The sequence below is a fragment of the Mustela erminea genome, chromosome 19 (assembly GCF_009829155.1).
Source record: "Mustela erminea isolate mMusErm1 chromosome 19, mMusErm1.Pri, whole genome shotgun sequence".
Classification (NCBI taxonomy): Eukaryota; Metazoa; Chordata; class Mammalia; order Carnivora; family Mustelidae; genus Mustela; species Mustela erminea.
Window position 1 is genome coordinate 59,475,160 of NC_045632.1, and position 19,954 is coordinate 59,495,113.

The 19,954-nt window shown below is 67.6% G+C and overlaps 1 protein-coding gene across 1 annotated transcript in view; it reads left to right on the forward strand.

Moving 5' to 3' along the window:
* ZNF469 (zinc finger protein 469) overlaps positions 1-12,844 on the forward strand; it is a 182,095-nt gene extending 169,251 nt beyond the window's left edge. Inside the window, exon 5 of the mRNA XM_032323455.1 lies at positions 20-12,844. Coding sequence (XP_032179346.1) covers positions 103-11,454 — 11,352 coding nt within the window. The 5' untranslated portion in view covers positions 20-102 and the 3' untranslated portion in view covers positions 11,455-12,844. The remainder of the gene's footprint in view (positions 1-19) is intronic.
* Positions 12,845-19,954: the final 7,110 nt, after the last annotated feature.

The window sequence follows — 19,954 nt, forward strand, 5'->3', positions numbered from 1 at the left end:
CCCTGTGCTTTCCTTGCAGGCTCCGTTCAGGACCATGAGAACAGGCTTCCCCAGGGGCCCCCTTGGACCACCACATCCTCCTAGCGCCCAGACGGAGGGGCCATGCCCGGGGAGCAGCCCCGCCAAGCACTGCCCCCGGCCATGACCCGAGACCCGCAGCCCTGCCAAACAGCTGGTGGCCTGGGGGGGCCCTCCCAGCCCCCCAGCGAGGACGGCGGCCCAGCCAGCAGGACCACCAAGGCCACAGGCAGCAGGGCCTGGGTAGGGGAGCCTCCAGAGTCCCAGCTGTGGCAGGCCAGGGAGGGGGAGCCCAAGGCGCCCCTCCTGAGAGCCGAGTCCCTGAGCAGCCTCGCAGGGAGGGGGGGCAGCCCGCAGGGCACCCCCGGGAGGAGCCCGGTGCAGGCTCTCACGCAGCAGGCCAGCAGGGCCGACGGCAGTCCCCAGCAGCTGTACAGTCGGAGCATCTCTGGCCCAAGGGTCAGACACACCCTGGACAAGACTCCTGAGGGCCCACAGGGCGAGGACCCCGGGCCCCCAGAGGCAAAGGCCCCACCAACCCCAGAAGAGCTCAGTTTCCAAAGGTGCTTCCAGGAGACCCCCTCCAGCTTTACCTCCAGCAACCATACCTCACAGAAGGCCACCTCCGGGCCCCCGCCCCTCCGGCCCCCCTCGGGCAGCAGTGCCAGTCCCTGCCGGCCGGCCTCCTACTCGGAACTCCAGGCCGGGGGGGCCGACAGCTGGCCTCCCGCTGTTGGGAACGGCTTCCCAGGTGCTAGATTTGGGGTCCCTGCTGCCAAGCCAGAGCCTTTTCCCGAAGGGGACGGCCCCGTGGTGGCCTCCTTCCCGTACCCCCTCCGGGCACTGCACGGGCCTGGCCCAAAACCCTTCCCCGCGGACAGGTCCCCGCCCACGTGCGGGGAAAGAGCGCTAGTGTTTGCCTTCTGCCAGCCCAGGGGAGCATGGCCAGAAGACGCGGTGGGCACAGGCGCCGCCTGCCCCTTGCCCACCCTGCCCACGCCCCAGCCCCCACCCTGCTACCCGGGCCGGCCCAGCCTTGACGCCCCCAGTGACCTCGGCTGTGCTCCCCCACAACCTGGTGCTGCTCCCCTGGCCCCCAGCCCTTTCTCAGAGAGCCTGGCCACCTTTCCAGACAGTTTGCACAAGAGCCTGACCAAAGCTCTGCCTGAGAGACTGCCTTTGGCCCAGGATGACAGGCTGGGGAGCCCCAGGGGGCCCCCAAACTCTCTGTCCCAGAGGCACTTTCCTGGGCAGCCCTATGGAAGGCCCGGGGCCAGCGGAGTGGGGACCAGCCCAGGGCCTCTAGACACAGAGCTGGCCACCCCAGGGCCCCTGCCCACCAGACTGCCCCCGCTATGGGACCCTGCCACAGCCCCTTACCCCACACCTCCCCTGGGCCCCCCAGCCCCTGCCGGGAATGCCTTCTTCAAAGGCCAGGCCAACCTAGGCCAGCGCCTTGGCCTCCCCCAGAGCCCCCTACTGCCCTGGCCCCAAGTGCTCCCAGCCACCGGGCCTGGCCCCCAGCGCATGGAGGTGCTGAGCCAGCTGCCTTTCCCCGCAGGGGCCCCCGAGTGGCAGGGCGGCAGCCAGGGAGCCCTGGGGGCTGCCAGCAAGACCGCCGGGCCTGGGGAGAAGCTGGCAGTCCTGAGAAACAGCCCAGGTCAGCACGGGGGCAGCTCCCCTGGCCTGTTCGCCTACAACGGGCTGAAGGACTCCGGAGCCCAATCCCTGTTCTTTGGGGTGGCCCAGTCCCAGGTCTCACCCCGGGCAACCCCCAGCCTGCCCCCTCCCCGAGTCGTGGGCGCCTCTCCCTGTGGGTCCCCGCTGCCCTCACCGGCCACCAACACGGCCAGCAGCAGCTCCTGCTCCTCGCTGTCCCCGCTGTCCAGCAGCCCGGCCAACCCCAGCTCGGAGGAGAGCCAGGTGTCCGGCCCACTCGGGCCCCCCACCTTCTTCCACGCCCCTGCTCGGCCCCCGGAGACCAGCAGCCCCTACCCGTCCCCTGAGCCCCCACACGCCGTGCCCAGGCACTATCAGCCGGAGCCCGTCGGAGAATTCCCTTTCCCCACGGAGGGGCTGGGGCCTGAGGGCTCTTTCAAATGCTTAGAGGAGGCCCCCTTCTCAGGCTCAGGCCCGGAGGCCCGGCTGGAAGGCTTCCCCCAGGAGCCACCCCCCTTCCCGGCCCACCACTTCCCCCTGAGCAGCGCGAGTCTGGACCAGCTGGACGTGTTGCTCACCTGCAGGCAGTGTGACCAGAACTACAGCAGCCTGGCTGCCTTCCTGGGGCACCGGCAGTTCTGCCGCGCACTGCTGGCCAGGGCCAAGGATGGCCCCCCGCAGCCCCCGGGCCCTCCTGGCCCCCCCGCCGCCCCCAAAGCGCCAGCCAGCGGGAACCTGAGCCTGCTCAGCCACACCAAGACGGTCCCCTTACTGCTCAGCGGGGACCTCCGGGCTGACGGCAAAGAGGACCCCCTGAGGACCAGCTTCCTGCCCAGCCTGGCCACCGCCCCCTTCGCCCTCCCTGCCACAGACCTGGACCCTGAGGACGACGCCAAGCTGGACAGCCTCATCACCGAGGCGCTCAACGGCCTGGGGTACCAGTCGGACAACCCCGAGATCGACAGCAGCTTCATCGATGTCTTCGCTGATGAGGAGATTTCCGGCCCCAGAGGGCCTGGTGCTGGGCAGCCCCCCAAGACCAAGGTGGGGGCCATGCCAGAGAACAAAGCCCAGCACCCGCTCCCGGGCGAGGCCGCCCCTCTGGAGCCCCAGGTCCCCCGCCCTGGGAATGGGGGCTGCCCGGCGCGCAGCCGGCCCAAAACCCGCTCCCTGGGCCCCGCACCCACCGAGGCAGGTGGGGCTGGCCTAGGCAGCCAGCAGAGGAGAGGGAAGCAGTTCAAGTTGTTCCAGAAAGGGCTGGACCCCTCCGGCTCCACCGATAGCCGGAAGGGCCCCAGAGCCACTTGCCTGAGGCCGAGGAGGAAAGGCCACGGGGCGGAGGCACCCCCACCCCGCCGCCGGGACCTCAGGACCCAGGCCCCCAGGAGCCCCGCCGATCCCAGCCACCGGGCCCTCCCCGTGGAGACTAGGAGCTCGCCGCGCCTCCGCCTGTCCCCCGGGAAGGGCCCCGGGAGGAGGAAGCCCCGGGCCGGCGCCTGGAGCAAGGAGCTCGTCCACAAAATCGTGCGGCAGAAGAACAAGGCCCAGGGGCGGCCGCGGCGGCGGGGCCCAGGCGGGCGCCTCCCTCAGGCCCCGGTGAGGCAGGTGCCCAGCAGCGCTGAGCCGGGCTTCGGAGAGCTCACCTGTGCCTCCGAGTCCGAGGAAGAGGACGGGTCACAGCCGCACGGCTCCTGCCTCCGAGGGCGGCCCCGCCAGGGCTGTGGCCGGCGGCACCGAGGCACAAAGCAGAAGGAAGCCGACGTGGCCCCGGGCCCTGAGGAGGACAGAGGGCCGCAGAAAACCAGGACGGTCAGGAAGCAGGAAGCCACAAAGGTCAGGGCCCCCCCGAGCCCCAAGGAGCCAGGCAGTCCTTGCCCAGGCCCCGAGGAGAGAGGCCCCAAGCATCTCCTGCAGGTTCCGGCCAGTGCCGGGGCCCCAGAGGAGAACCGTCCGGCCCTGGACTCCCCCCCGGAGACCAAGAACCCCAGACCTGCTGAAGAGCGACTGCCAGGTGCCACCGAACTCCACAGAGAGGCTCCAAGCTCTTCTCCAGCCTCCTGCGGGGAGGGAAGCCCCCGGTCCCCAGCCCCGGAGCCAGGCAGAGGGGACCCCCGGCTGTCCCGTGGGAGTGTGCCAGGCACAGCCCAGGGCACAGAGCCGCCCACCTCCCAGGACAGAGAGGACCCCTACCCATCAGGAGAGCTGCTGGCGCCCGTCGCTCACGCCGCCGACACCTCCGCCCTTGAATCTGGCGCCCTGTTTTTGAAGACTCCTGATCTTGGCTGTGGCCCTGCTCTTCTTAACAGAGACCCAATGGGGGTTCCACTTGCCAGAAAGGGGGCCCAGCCCTACAGCAGTCCCCCCAGAAAATTGTTCCTCGGACCCAAAGACCTCCCTGGCTGTCTCCAAGAAGGCCTCTACTCCAAGCCCTTAGCACCGGACTCTCCAGCTGCCAGCGGCGCACGCCGGCCCCAGGACGGTTTGCACACCAGTGTCCTTGAGCCAAAACCACCAAGGAGTCCACCCTACGCGATCCATGGGGGCCCCGGCAAAGCCGGACCCCCGCTGACCCTGGAGTCCACGCCGCTCTTCCCGGGGCTGCCTACAGATGGGCTTGACCCGCCCACCTACAATGGCCGTCAGGGAAGTGGAGACACCGACCCCCCGCCCCTGTGCGCTGGTCCTCCCCCAAGGAAACCGCAGTCAGAGCCACCATACTCCCTGCTTCTGCCCGACAAGGGCTGGTCCCTGCTGGAGGAGGCCCCAGTGCTGGCCAGCCATGTGGGTCACCTTCCCGACCTCTTGGGGGAGAAAGCCTTCAGTAGGAGATGCCCCGGGGAAGCAGCAGAGGCTGCCAGTCCTTCCCCTCTGCCTGGCAAGGTCAGCGAATGTGGCATCGCTTTTATGGGCAGCGTGTCCGAAGATGAACTAGAAATCAAAAGACTGGTCGCCGAGTTGGAGACTCAGCTGCAGAGTAAAGGGGTGTCCGGGGCCCCAGAACTGCCGTGCGCAGCTGGGCAGGTGGGCAGAATGCAGGCCAGCACAGGGGCCCCTCTGCCCACCTACCAGGCCGCCTCGCCCCCCAGGGACGCCTTCTCCGAGGCCGACCTCACCGGCCTTGGGGTGTTGACTCCACACCCAGAAGGGGCAGAAACAGCAGTGGCCACCATGGAAGGGGGCCTGGGGAGCCCCCAGGAGGAGTGGCCCTCACCCCACCCAGGAGAAGCAGCCCTCTCCCCCTGTGCGCATCTAGACGGGGCCTCTGGGGCCCCCAGAAGCTTCAGTGGGGCCGACCGCAGCTTCCAAGCAGTACAGAGAGCCGGGGTCTTGGAGACAGGCCTCCCAAAGGCCAAAGGGGACTGCGGGGCCCACGCAGACGTCTCTTGCCCCAGCCCTGGAGAGCTGTTCAAGTCTCCACGGGATGTGAGCCGCTTAGCAAGGTGTAGCCCAAGCCATGAGCCTTTACTTCCCAAAAATAATGAGGCTGCCAAGAAGCACCCAAGCCACGCCCTGCCGCCCCTTCCCTGCACACAGGCAGGAGGGCCCCGCCGAGACCCCCCCGAACTGGAAGCATCTGGCCGCCCACTAGCCCACCTGGCGCCCAGCTCGGCCTCTCAGGGGGCCGCCCCGTCCTGTGATGCCGGTCATGGCGATGCGCCCGAAGAATGCTCTGCGAGCCAAGCAGGCCCGCCCCACTCTGCTGCGGGGGGCCCTGGCCTTAAGGGTGATGAGGAGTCTGTGCCCGTGGGGGCCTCCCCGAGTCCCACCTGCGCGCCCAACACTGGTCCTGGCAGGAGGCCCCAGGACCCAGCCGCAAGCCCCCTCCGTCAGCTGCAGCTCCTGGTGGCCAGAGCGGCTGGGGGTGAGGAGGACGCCCTGGGCTCACAGGGGCGCCCGTCTGCTGGTACCCCAAGCCCTGGGTCTCTGGAAGGGGACAGTGCGGAAGGTGGGGACATGGCCTGCAGCCCCCCCCAGGACGTCTCCGCAGCGGCCAGACGTCAGCTGCAACCTGAGGCTGACGGACGCTTGGACCTCCTCGGCCAGGCTGGGGAGCCCAAGGGCCGAGGCAAAGCAGGCAGACAGCGGCCGGATAACTGGGGGGATCTGCTGGGGCTGGACAGCCTCTTCACGGTTAGTGCCAGTCCTGAGACTGCCCTGGCCAGGGAGGCAGACCAGCTAGGGGGACAGCTCCAGGGAAACAGCCAGCTCTTAGGCCTTCGGAAAGAGGCCTGGGCCCCCCAAAGCCCTACCTCGTGTGATGCAGAAACTTTGGTTCCGGCCTTGGCAGTGGCCCACGTCCGAAATGGGACTGAAGCCCGGACCTCCGAGAAGGCGGCCAGCCCGGGCCTGGAGAAGCAGCTGCTGCTCACTGGGGACAACCCCGCTTCTGCCGTCAGGGAGCTGACCACCTGTGTCCCCCGGCCCGCTTCTGCAGCCACCCCCATTCCCTGCGGCCTGGAGCATCTGCCCCCGGAAGACCCTCCCAGGGGACCTTCAGGCGAGCTGGGGGGGCTGCTCCCAGCACCTCCAGCCTGTGGGGATGCTGACAGCCCGCAGCCCCTCCCACCCCCTTCTCCTGCCGGGCCCCCTCCACGAAGGGCTGACTGCAGCCCGGCCGCCACAGATGCCGGAGCTGGGCCACCTGCGGCAACTCCACCATCTTCGAGGACAAGCCCCTGTGGCTTCAAGGAAAGCCTGGCCCACCACCCCCTCCTGGGGGACCACAGCCCCCTGCAGAACCCTCCCTTGGGCCGGCCTGGCTGCATCCGTGTCTTCACTCCGGCCTGGGGGCAGGACCACCCTGAAGGCAGTGTGGCAGGACCTCTAGAAGATTCCAGAAAGGAGAAGCCAAGGCGCTCTCCTGCCTGTGTCACCAATTCTCCCCCCATGAGGCCCGACTCCCCAAGAGTCACCACGAGCACCCCTGCCGGGCCTGACGTTGCCACCGCAGATGGCACAGGGGCAGAAAGAGGCCCTGGGGTCGACCATCCAGACCCGCACGGCTGGGGAGCCTCACCCCACCGCGGCCCCAGCAGGAGGCCCCCTGGCCCTGCCTCCCCAGAGCCCCCAGGCAACAGGCAAGGCCAGGGTATCACTGCTGTGCCCACCAACACTTCCACATGGGGGGTCATGGGGCCAGAGTCCTGTGCCTGCCAGGAAGGCGAGGCGGGGGCTGGCCGCTCTAGCGCCATGACGGCCCCCGGAGCGGACACCAGCAACCTCGCCGTCCCCTGCCCGTCCCCGGAGATCCCCCGGGGCAGAACCGCGTCTCCCAGCAGCACAGCCCAGGACTCCAGACCTAGCTCTCCCCAGAGCCTCAGAACTGTTCACTGCACTCCCCAGAGTCCACAGGGCAGCAGACAGAAGGCTGTGTCCACAGAAAATGCCCCCCAGGAGGACGGAACCTCCAGCGGGCGGCCGGTGACCTGTGAAGTGTGTGCAGCCTCCTTCCGCTCCAGGCCGGGCCTGAGCCGCCACAGAGCCCGGAAGCATGGGCTGCACAGGAGCCCCCCCGCCCCACCCGGCCCCCAGCCCCCAGCATGCCAGCCCCCCGGAAAGAGGAGCCGCCGGGCACCTGGGAAGGAGAAGTCCAGCCAGGTGCTGAACGGCCCTGGCCGTGCCACTGGGCTGCCTCCTGACCAGGGTACAGAGGCTCCTGAGGATGCGTCAGGTCCTCAGACAGCCAGGGGACTCAGTGCGGGGAGCACCCTGGGCTGTTCCCCCAGCCGGGAACCTCATCCCCCAGGTCCGGGCGAGCCGGGAGGGGACAGGAGGCCGGCAGAGCCCAGGAAGCAGGCCCCACTGGTGAGGGACAAACGCTGTCCCAAACAGGCAGACAAAGGAAGCGGCCAGCGGCGGGGCAGGGCGCCCGTGGATGTCCCCAGCAAGGGGGAGGGGAAGTCGCAGGGCAAGGGGAGAAAGCCAAGAGCCAGGAGGCTCCGGGAGGCGAGCGGTCCTCCGGTCAGTCCCGGTGTGATTTCTGGCAGAAGCCGCCGGGGTCCATCCACCGCAACTGCCAGTCCCCCGGGGCCTCCGGGCAGCCTCCTCTCGGTGCAGGCCGAGCTGGATGCCAACGCCTGCTGGCCCGGGGTGATGGAGAACACGGTGGACACAGATCCGGAGGAGAGGCCCGCACAGAGGTCACTCCAGGATTGGACGACCCGTGTGGAGGGGCTGGGGTGGGCGCCGCCTGAGGACAGGCCCAGGGGACAGAAGGCAGCCCTGGCCAGGGGCTGCTGGGGGCCCAGGGAGGCCGGAACATCGGACGTCCACAAAGAGCCAGCGTGGGCAGCTGGGGCCGAACCTGCAGGGTACTGCAGAGCAGCGGAGAGTGGATCAGGACAAGGAGTCGGGGAGGGGCCTGGGCCCTCCTCGAGCCCCCCAGGCCCTCAGGAGACACATGTATCTGCCGGAGGCGCCAGCAGCAGCTGCTCCCCGGGCCCCCTGCACAACCCAGAAGCGCAGGTCAGCGTCCAGGCATGTGAGGGCGCAGCTCCAGGAGCCCCCAGCCCAGGTCTCCGGGACCCTCTGAGCCTGTTTGATGACGAAGCCTCCTTTTCGCAGCTCTTCCCTCTGGGCGACCGCTTGACGCAGAAGAAGAACCCCCGAGTCTACGGGAAGCGCTGTAAGAAGCCGAAGGCCCCGCCCCCGCCGGAGCCCCTCCGCGAGGTGGGGGGCTGCCTCGCGCTGGGCTCGGCCCGCCTGTCCACAGACCTCAGCGACTCGGGCTCTCTCTGCCTCTCCCACGAGGACCCGTGGGGTGACGAGGCCGCGGGTCTGCCGGAGTCCTTCCTGCTGGAGGGCTTCCTGAGCAGCAAGGTGCCCGGCATTGACCCCTGGGCCCCCAGCCCCAGCCTGTGGGCCCTGGAGGCCGACCCGGGGGTGGACTCTGCGGAGGACGTGCCCCCCCGCCACACGGAGGACCGCGGGTCAGAGAACATTCCCGAGCTGCACATGGTTCCGGCGTCTTGGCGAGACCTGGACCTGCAGGTCCCAGCTGAAGGGGTGGCCTCTTCTCTAGGAGAGCTGAGCCCAGAGCCCCCCGACCTGGAGCAGGAGCGCTACGACAGCGGGCCCCCCGCGGCCGCCGTGGACCTGGAGATGCTCCGCACCAAGCTGGACGCGCAGGACCTGGGCTTCCTGACGCCCCGGGACGCCCCCGGGGGTGTCCTCAGCACCGGCTCCTTAGACTTCGCGGAGCCGCCGAGCCCGGGCGCCGCCGGGGCGGGGGGAGCGCCGGGCCGGGACCGGCCGGCCAAGGCCAGCAGGGCGTCCTACAAGTGCAAGGTGTGCTTCCAGCGCTTCCGCGGCCTGGGCGAGCTGGACCTGCACAAGCTGGCCCACAGCCCCGCGCCGCCGCCCACCTGCTACCTGTGCGTGGCGCGCAGGTTCGGCTCCCGCGAGCGGCTGCGGGCGCACCTGCAGGAGAAGCACGCGCAGAGCGGGCCGGGCCGCTGGGCCTGCGGCATGTGCGGGCGCGCGGCCGCCGACGTCTGGATGTACAACGAGCACCTGCGGGAGCACGCGCTGCGGTTCGCCCGCAAGGGGCCGGCGCGGGGGGCCCTCGGGGACCGGGGGGCCCTCGGGGACCGGGGCGCCGGCCGGCGGGGCGCACGCGTCCCGGGCGGCGGCGCGGGGCAGGCGTCCGGACCCCGCGGGGGCGGGCGCTCCCCGGCCGACGGGCGCCCCGGGGAGGCGTCGGGGCCGCAGCCGGGGGCCGGGGGAGGGTCGCCGAGGGACAGCGCGAGCCCCCCGGCTGCGGCCGCCCGCCCCGGCCCCGAGCGCACCCCGGCGCCGGACGGGGCCTCGGCGGGCAGCAGCGGCCCCGCGGCCTGCGGGAAGCCCCCTGCTCCCCGCGGCTCTGCCCAGGCGCGCGCCGGCCGCTCCCCGCCGCCCCGGGCCGGCCGCGCGCCCCCGGCCTGCGAGGACCCCTCGCGCGACTGCCACCACTGCGGCAAGCGCTTCCCGAAGCCCTTCAAGCTGCAGCGCCACCTGGCGGTGCACAGCCCGCAGCGCGTCTACCTGTGCCCGCGCTGCCCGCGCGTGTACCCCGAGCACGAGCAGCTGCGCGCGCACCTGGGCGGGGCGCACGGCGCGCGGGGGCCGCTGGAGCTGCCGCACACGGCGCTCTACGCCTGCGAGCTGTGTGCGCACGTCACGCGCGTCAGCCGGCGGGCGCTCGTGTGCAGCGCCTGCAACTACACCTTCGCCCGGAGGGAGCAGTTCGAGCGGCACATGCGCAAGCACCGGGGCGGGGCGCAGCCGCCCTTCGCCTTCCGCCGCGTGCGCAGGCCCGGCGCCCCCGGCCCCAAGGCGCCGGCCCGCGAGGGCGCGCTGCCCAGCAAGCGGCGCCGGGTGGCCGCGCCCGGCAGCCCCGCGGGGCCCGGCGCCCGGGGGCCTCTGTCCTGGGGCGGCAGCCCGCCCCGGAGCGAGGGGTCGCTCCCAGCCCTGCTCCGGCCCTGCCCAGAAGAAGCCCCTGGCACCACCAAGGGGCAGCCCGGGACCCCGGAGAGGCCTGTAGACCCCGTGGGCCCCCCGGGGACGGGGGGCGACGTGCCCTCTGACCTCCAGGAGCCGCTGCCCCCGGCTCTGTCTCCTTTCCCGGCGGCCTCCGCTGATGGCCAAGGTGGCCGCAAGCCAGGCGGAGCCCCGGCGAGGTCCGCAGGTGAGGCTTCTCCAGGCAGCCCTGGGCCTCCTCTGCAGCAGGCTCTCCCGCTGGGGGGGTCCGTGCCGCGGCCAGGGGCCAGAGGCCAAGATGGAGAGGAAAAGAGGCCTACTGGCCCATTCTCAGGGAAACGCAGGACCCCAGGTACCCCTGACCTTTGCCTGGAAGCCCCGTCCCTCCCCCAGAAGGAGAAGCAGGTGTCCACAGGCTTCACGGTGCCCGAGGGAGGTACAGGGGGTCCCTCCCACAAGGGCAGTGCGGTCAAGCCTTGGGGTGGCCGGAGTTCCTCAAAGGACAGGTTGGCTATGCCTACCCCCAGCAAAGCCCCCAGGTTCCCGGTTCCACCAAAGAAGGTCGTGGCCAGTCCGACACCCACAGAGCTGACCCATGGCACTGAGCCTACCACCCTCAGAGCCAAGCCGAGCCCCAGCACCCAGGGCAGTGGAGGCCCACGGCTCGGCAGCAAGACGGCAGGTGGCAGCCAGCCCCAGCCGGCCAGCGGGCAGCTCCAGAGTGAGACGGCCACGACCCCAGCCAAGCCCAACTGCCCAGGCCAGGGCCCCGCCCCCGACAAGCACCCTCCTCGAGCCAAAAGTTCTCCCAAGGGGCCAAGGGAAGCCGGTGACCAGGGTTCCCGAGGGAGCCTGGGCACCAGGGAGGATGGGGAGGTCAGCGAGAAGAAGAGGAAGGGCCGGGCCCCAGGGCCAAGCAGGAGTGAGAGTGTGGGGAGCTTGGGGAGAGCCCACTTGGTCCCTGACAAGCCCCTCCGGGCCCCCCGAAAACAGGCGACGCCCAGCCGTGTGCTCCCCACCAAGGCCAGGCCCAGTAACCAGAGCAGCCCGATACCACCCCAGCCGTCAGAGCAACGGCAGGCGGGCCCCGGACACACCCATGGGGACTGCAGACGCAGCAAGGAGGGACAGGGCAAGGCCTGCCCCCAGGGGAGACCCCTGCAGAGACCCCCGAAGAGGGACAGAGCTGTCCACGGTGCTGAACCAGCCGACCGCCGTGCCTGCCGGACCGCCGCCTCCCAGAACGACCTCCTCAGCCAGCTCTTCGGGCAGAGACTGACCAGCTTCAAGATCCCGTTAAAGAAGGACCCTCCAGAGTAGTTCACGGCCGTGAGTGAGTACCTGGGAGCAGGGCTCAGAACAGCCCAGCACTGGGGGCTCCTATCTGTGCTGATGGGCCTCAGTCCTCTGAGGGCGTCCGACGGGGGTCCGCCTGACTTTGCACAAGCACTCGGCGTCCGGCCTTAGGGCCGAGACTGTGATACTCTGAGCGGGGCCTGGGTGGACAGCAGTGCCTTTCTGGATGGAAAGTGAGGGTGAGCCCCTTGGAGACCATGTAGCTCTTTTCTCGGGACCAAGAACTCGAAGAGAGAGCCGACCCCGCCCCCCACCCCGTGCGCCCCGTTGCCCAGGCGCAGAACTCCACAGACGACTCACCCGACGGTTTGCACGGGCCCCGCCTCCCATGTCATCTGGCAGGGAAGTGAGCCGAGGCCGCCTGCAGTCAGGTCACGGCAGCCCCCTTAGTCTTGCTGCTGTTGCTGGAAGGGCTTAGAAGCCACATGCGGGGGCAGGGCTGTCCCCTGGAAGAGCTGTTCGTGGGGCCCCAGGTTCCCAGGGCGCACCAGGCTTCTCTGGCCGCCGAGTGGCGACGGTGGCTGTCCGTGCTGCTCACGGAAACGCCGGTCTCTAGCGCACCTTGACCCCTGGGGATCGAGTTCCCGTCAGGCACACAGAGAAAAGCTGCCCACCAACCAGCTCCCGCCGCCCGCTCTCCTCCCCAGCCCCCAGCCTCTGCGGATGCCTTTCTAGAGACTTCCTCCCACAAGGAGCTCTCCGCTGCAAGTATCAGCTGTTTTACTCTGAATTTCTGGTGCTATTTTGTGTCGTAATGTGAATTCAGGCTTCCTTGGCGCGTTTCACCTGGAGCATTGGGCGGGGAGACCAGCTGGGGAGGCGCACGAAGGCCCACGGACACCGGCGGCCCCGACAAGTCCTTCACTAGCTCCCCCGGCCACTGGCTGGCCCCAGCCCCAGGGTGGCGGTCCGCGGTCGGAGCAGCCAAGTGGGGCACTGCAGGCCGGGGCATGGCACTGTGGCCTGACCCTGGAGGCGTCTCGTGCACTGACATGACCCAGGGGTCGCCGCACATGTCCTGTCTTCCACGGGGCAGGAGGGTGGGCGAGGTTTCCTTCTGTCCTTAGGTATTTCTGAGGTTTGTGGTTTGCGTCGTTCTGTTGGTTTGTTGTGTTGTTGTTGTTGGTTTTTTTTTTTTTTTTCACTTTTTTACCTTGGGTGCAATGTGTGTGTCAAAAGTTTTTATTTTGATATTTTAAAAGAGACCAAATAGGCCCAAATTGACTTTCTCAAAGGTGCTGCGTGTGCTCAGAACGCCTTTATTGCTGATGAATGAGACACGGGACTCTGAGGTTGTTCTCTGCGAATCATGGTGAACACATCCTGTCAAATATATCCTCAGTATTTTCCCAGAGAGCCTCCGTCTGTCCTCTCGCCGCCCCCCTGCCCCCCCGCCGCCCACGCGAGCCCCGGGGCCTGGCCCAGAGAGCCTTGGCTTCCGTGGACGCCTCTGTCCCTGCAGAGCTGCACCCGAGCAGCCAAGCAGTCCCTCCAGCAACTCCGGGCCCGTGGACGCGGCGGGGGACCTGACCTGGGGCATGGGAGCCGGGGAGGCAGAGTGACGGGAACTTTCCAGCGCAGCTCAGTCCGGGGTCTCGGAATGGCAGCGGAGGCGATTGGAAGGGTCAAAGCGGCAGAGAGCACCCGCCGCAGGCTCAGACCCTGGGGCCCACCGTGTGCTGAAGACACGCCTCGGAGACCCCGGCGTCCAGGACAAGTGTGCCTAGAGAGCAAGCAGGGCTGTCCAAAGTCAGGCAGCCATGCTGTCCTGCCTCTGACCCTAGGGCGCGAGGGATACTCAGAGCCGCCCCCCAAGGTACATGCAGGGGAGGGGAGGGAACCCCCGGGGAGGGCGACGCACAGGTGAAGCCATCGTGGGGTCCCACCACCTCTGCTCACCTTGCTCGGCCAGGAACAGCCTTCCCAGGCGCTCCTGCTCTGGCCAAGCCCTCCCAGGGCCCGGGCCACCCCTCTCATGTGGACATGCCTACTGTGTGTTGCCCTTGGGGGCTTCCCGACCGATTCTGTGGGGAGCTGGGGGCTTTGGTCTCCTTGGAGGTCTCTGTAGCAGGGTCTCAGAAAGGGAGACACAGGGACATAGAGTTGGATTCTGGTTGGGATGAGGTGAGTCTGAGCTGTGTTTGACAATGGCCGTCTGGTGATTTGGGGTGCAGACCTCTGGGGCGCGGTGGGGTCCGCAGTGCTGGGCACCTCTGTTCGACCACACCTGGGGCAGAGGGGGAACCAGCAGCATCTCAGCCCCTGGGAACAGGAGGGAAGTTGCAGGCCCCACCCCGGACCACAAATCCGAGCGGCCGTGCCCGCCTGGCCGGCAGGTGGCAGCATTGGCCCGGCTCTGTGATGCCGGCGGCTCAGCTGCTGAGGCCCGAGGGCACAGTGCCCGCCAGCTTCCACAAGCCAACGGGACCAGCGCGCAGGCACCCCGACCTCATCGACAGGCTCAGAGACACACACGTACTGTACAGCGTCACCCAGGCCGACCCAGGGGCCCACAGACCCAAACACGGCAAACACACCACCTCGCCCGGACTTTGTGCAAGGTGAGTGACACACTGCCTCCGGTCTGGGGACCTAGCCCTCTCGACGGCTCCTTGCACGTGTCCCAGAGCACCCTGTGCCATCCAAAGATGGGGGGTGGGTCGGGGGCACCCGGGCATGGGCCCCATACCAGGACCACAGATCCCCGGGCCCCATCAGGCCTGGCTTGTCAGCCCTCTAGGAAGCCCTGTAACTGCGGGTCCCTCTGGAGCTGCCCTGAGGCAGGCCGGTGGCCCCGGGGATACCGTGTCTTAGCAACAAGGCCACATAAATGCGTGTATTGTTCAGTCATATCCTATACGAGGCCCAAAACCTGACCCCAATGACCCCTCGGCCCCACCAGTCAGAGACAGGGTAGGAGAGATGGTTCCTGGGACCAGGTGAGGGAGTGCAGATGCACGGAGAGCCCGGGGACACAGAAGGTCAGGGCGGCCGCCCAAGGCCTGGCCCCTGGAGGGAGGGAAGCTGGTGGTAGGAGCAGATGTGCCCCGGCCGCCTCCTCCAGGCCCAGCTCCAGGTGTCCCACGGCATAGCGGCTCAATGCCCCCTCCCAGAAAATGCGGTGGTTTTCCCAAGCTTCTGGGGTAGAATCCCGCCTCCTGGGGAAAGTGTATAGACGGCCACACTCACACAGTGGCAAGACTCGGGACCAAAACGGACCCCCAGAGACAGGAGCAAAGAGCCTCTGGAGAAGGATCGGATGCTTGCCCTCTGGGGTGCTCCCCAGCGTCGGGGCTCCTCGAAGCACCCCCCACGGAGGCTGGGACTTGGGGGCCCTTGGGTCCTGCCCGTGTTCCCTATGAATGGGCCACATATGGGCTCTGGAGCTCCAGCCCTGAAGCCGTGTCCCCCCGGCCCCGTGTCTCTGTCCATCCAGTGGGCAGGCAGTGGGCAGCTCACTTCCTGGGAACCTGCCTTCAGGGCCCTACGTCCCCCTGCCGGATTGTAGCCCCGGGAGTGACACAATGAGCCCCTTTGTAGCCGTCTCTCCTTCCCAGCTGCTCCGGGCCTGGGCACCCAAAGCCATGGCCCCTTTCCCACAGGGCAGCGCCCCCTCACCTGGAGCCCCCAGGCGTAGAGCGGGGCAGGCCATGGGGTTCCAGAGGCCCGGGGTTTGGTGGGCTTGGACAAACCGCAGCTCAGTTTGCTGCCGAGAGACCCCCAGGCCAATCTCTGGGGCCGTGTGCTGTGCCGCACCGGGAGTATGAAAGGACAGTAGGGCCCCGGGTGGGGCTGGAGCCCCTTCTCTCTGGAGCTCAGCTCCCCGAGCCATCAGCGGGCACAGGAATCACCAAAACGTTCTGCGGCCCTGACCATCAGTGGCTGCGTCCGAGGCTAAGAATCATGGCCCCCTGGACCCAGCCGGGTCCCCTGGCGCTGCCTGGACCCTCTCGCCACCGTCTCCCCTGGCCTTGGCCTTTGTCCGGCCAGCACCTCCTCTTGGTGGCTCCCAGACCCAGCACGGTGCCCCACCCCCCTTCCTGCTTTATTTATAGCACAGGTCACCCTGCCACGTGTCCCATGGCCCACTCCTCCGCCATGGCCACAGTCCTGCTCCCGCCAGACCCCAAGTGGCACCCTGTGTGTGTGTGTGTGTGTGTGGTCCGCAGTTGTCCCTGTGCTGCCTCAGTGAGGGGTTCCCTGTGTGTTCGGGGTGGGAGGAAGGCGGAGGGCAGGAGGGGAGGCAGGAAGCGGCAGGAAGAGAAGGAGAAAGAAAGGCAGGAGGCCAGCGGGGACGCCAAGGTTTCCTAGCTGGTGACGTCATGTGACCCCAACTCCCAGAGACTGGGAAATATCTAGATAATATTTCCTGTCTGCGCCCGACACTGCCTTGGCTTGCAGGGTAAGTGGCCACACGTGAGCAGTTGCATGGAAGGGTGGCTCTCACTGAGCCCCAAGGACCGTCTGCAGGCGTCTTGTCGTGTCCCGGGATGCCTGAGATGCTGGCTGCACAGAGGACTCCCTGGGGGTTGGGGGAGAAAGGGCCAGTCCCGTGTGGTCCCAGCCGAGCTCTCTCTGTCCCTCAGGGATCCCAGAGATCAGATGGGGTCCCCAGCTGCCGGCGCACGGCCAAAACCACCCCCAGCCCCGCGGGGGGGCCACGGAGGCAGCAGCCTGGGCCCCCCACCACCACGCCCACCCAGCCAGCTGCCAAGGGTGGCCCGGGCAGCACCTCGTTGTCACCAGAGCTGTCTGGGCTCCTCCCCTGCCCCTCCCGCAGGCGGCCTCCTGATTCCTAACTTAATTTATTTTGACATCCTCGCTGCCGTTTGACCTCCTTACGGAGTCACGTGGTGCTTAAAACTCATTATCCCCCCATTGCAACAGGAAGTTAATTAAACCCTTCACAGAGCCAGTGTTGATGAATGTCAGGACGGGCCTCCGCGGCTGCCAGCAGCTCCGGGGCCTCCGGCAGACCGGTGGGGGTGGAGTGAGGCCTGGCCTGGGGCCACAGATGGAGCCCGGATCCCTCTTCCTCCAGAACCGCCACCAGCGTCCGCTCTGGAACAGAGCGTGTGGATTCCCAAGAGAGGACGTGGCTCGGCCACACACCTATTGTGCAGCCTTGGGCAACTGGCTTACTTCACTCTTCTGAGCCTTAGTTTACTCTTCCAACAAATGGGAATTCTAACAGTCCCTTCTTCAGAACGCCATCATGAGCAGGCGGTCCTGCCCCCGCACCAGGAAGGCCGCGCTGAGCAGCGGCTGTAAGCTGACGGCGCTCCGAGTGGACAGAAGAGACACCAGGCCTGCGAGCTGCAGCAGAGACAAGAGCCCGAATTTGTGAGGGCTTCCCTGAGGAGGGTGCAGCCGGCAGCAGAAACAGCTTGTGCAAGGGCCCTGTGGCCACAGGACAGGCGAGGAGTTTCCGAGGAGAAGGTAGAATGGGGCAGAGCGGAGCCCGAGGCTATGACACGTGGCTGCTGGGAAGGTCCCACTGGCTTCAGTCCACAGGAAGGGCAGTAGTGGCTGTGGGGGACCTGCAGGGTGGGCAGGGCAGGGGGATGGGGGGAGGGGCTTGGAACTGGGGGCGGGGTGGATGGTGGCACAGTACCAGGGCACATCTCACAGCTGTGAGGGGGTGACATTCTGGGCACGGGGAGGGCAGTGTCTCAGAAAGAAGGCCCTCTGGCCTGGCCTCCGGACATGCACCCCATCAGCTCGGCCCCAGGCTTCCCCCCGCCTCTGCACCCGCCCTTCCTTTAGGAAAGGACGCCCTCTGCCCTCCCCTCTTCCGGAAGCGTCCTCTTCATCCTTCAAGGGCCACCTTAAGTCTCTAGAACATGCTATGGCTCCCTTGGTCATAGCCCGGAAACCAGCCTACGGCCTGGCACGTGGGCGCCCCTTCCCCACCCCCAGCATCTGCCCAACCTGGGGCAGCCCTCGTGGGCAGTGGGGCAGCACAGCGCATGCCCACAGCCGGCCAGCCCACAGGTCAGAGGGCAGAGGTAGACCAGGACGGCAAGGCCAGAGGAGCCCTGAGGGGTCACGCCCCCAGCCCCACTTACATATGAGGAAACCAAGGACAGGATTGGTTAAGGACGTGGTTGGGGTCACACCCTTAAAAATGGCAGAGCCAGGATTTGGGGCCAGTTCCCCTTGCTCCCAGGCCTGGCCTCACCACGTGGGTGCTGGAGCTCAGCTGCCTGGGGCTGCACCCCGGCCCGACCTCGTCTGAGCTGTGGGACCACTCTGAGCCTCCGCGTCTTCCTCAGCACCACCGGACCCTCCCGGTGCTTAAAAGCAAGGCTTCCATGTCCCGGGTCCAGCTCAGCTGCTTTCTGCGGCACTGACTCTGACGTCCTAACCGCGGAGCGGAGCACGAGGACGTGGGGAGGGAACCGGCCCAAAGGAAGGGCTCACAAAGGTGATGGTGGCGTCGTCCCTGGAGCCGGCACCCAGTCAAAGCCATGCCCGGGAGACCTCCGCGGAGCCTTGCGACCCTGGCGGGCAGCTGCCCAAAGCTCTGATCCCGGGAGCGGGGAACAGCCAGGCTGCAGCGGGACAGCCCAGCTCCACGACGGGAACTGACAGCCCTACATGCAGGCCGAACAGAACTCCGTTCACCCCACCAGGGGCTTCGGGATGACAGCCCTGGCGCTCCTCGCACACACGCAGGGGCGGGTGGAAACAGACTCGCAGTGCGTGCGTGGGGAATGGAGGTGGACACTCTCGGCCACCCCACACCCTGCTTCTCCCACCTGATGGGGGCCCCTGCCAAGCTGCCCTTGGATGTCACCTTCTCCAGGCAGCCTACCCCAAACTCCCCAGGTAGGGGCGGCTCCGCGTCCTCCGCGCTCACACGGACCTTCCTCCGGACAGTGTTCCTTGCTCCTCACTCCTGAGGAGGTGGTCATTGCCAGCAGACCTCCCCCGAGGGGTAGAAGCCTGTGCCAGCGAGTCCTATGGTAGTGCCACCCGTCCTAAGGAAGGCTATGGTTTCAACTTCTGGGGCCATAGGGTATCCCCCAGCAGATAGGAGGGGCAAAGCTCAGGAGGAGAGTGCTCCGGTGACAGCTCTGTCTGGGTCAGACTCTCCAGTGCTTCAGGGTTGTGTGTCTCCTGCAGGCGCCTGGGGTCCCGCCCTTGGGAAGGCCCCACACTTGGTTTAAACGCGCTCTTTGGCTGCCCTGAAGGTCCTAATTTTCAAACAGGAAGCCCTACGTTTTCGTTTTGTACTAGCCACCCCCCCCCCAGTAGTCATCGGTGCTGGTCCCAGGCTCCGTTCCTGACCCACCCCTGCCTCTAAGGCACTGGGAGAGCTGGCTGTGTCCTTCCGCTTGGGGCCTCGGGTCTATAATCTGTGATGGGAAGCGGGGAGCCGCACTGACTGCTACCTTCCGCAGCCTAGACAGGCAGAGGTGATGGGGCGGGGTTCTCTCCCCAGACCCTCCAAGGCCTCGTCAGTGCAGGGCCCCAGCCACTCCCGCTGCACCTGCCCGATGCCACCTGCTGTGCATGGAGCCTCCCGGCCCCCTCCTCTGGAACTCCTCCTACGCCCCAGGTCCCCATCCTGTAATGGGGCCCTGCTTTGGGAGGAAAGGCAAGGCCCAACGGAAAGCGCGGACAGGTGAGGCGCCCCATTCAGGTGACAAATACTGTAGGAGCTCTGGGCTGAGGGGACCAGCCACCTGTGGGCCCCCCGTCTCCCCAGAGGCGGCTACAGCACCAGGCAGCTGTAGGAAGGTTGCCCCTGCCCCGGCGCAGGGCGGGGAGCAGGAAGCACTGTGAGCCACATCATCCTGGGCCAGTGTCTTGGCTGCCTGGCCTCAGGGTCCCCATCCGTCCTGTGGTGGATGGGCAGACCTCGGGGGACCTCAGCCTCCTACCCTGCCTGCCACTCTCCTGCCCAGAGGCCCCTTGAGCAGGGGCGGTGTGGGGGAGAGTGCCCAGGCTGCAGGGGTAATCCCTCTCCTCTTCCATGGGGCAGGGGCATGTCTCACAGACACAGTGCACAGCCTGCAGCCCGCCTCTGTGAGGACTCCCTGCCGTCCCAGCGGCCACCCAGGTGTCTCTGCAAAGGTCTTCTGCTTGGCCCCTGGGCCTCACTCACCCCTTATTTCTTCTGAGTATGGGGCAGAGGCAGCAGTTACCAACTACGTGCAGGCTAAGACTATTAAAAGAATACAGTTCAACCTGGGGGCACAGCTCCTCATGCCGTGTGATTTGAGCTGCCCTGGAAAATGGGGGGCCTCTGGGATCCTATGAACATGACCCAAAAGACAGGAGAGACAAGGTCCATTTCCAGGGCTAGAACAGACAGCACTGGCCCTGTTCCAGGCTGGGAGGCGATGCGAGTGTCCGCTCAGCCCGCAGAGGGGCCTCTTCCCGGGGCCTCCAGCAGGGGCGCCCTGGGGAGTCCGGCCCGGCCCAGGGGCAGTGCCCGGGGTAGGGGGGAAGCTGC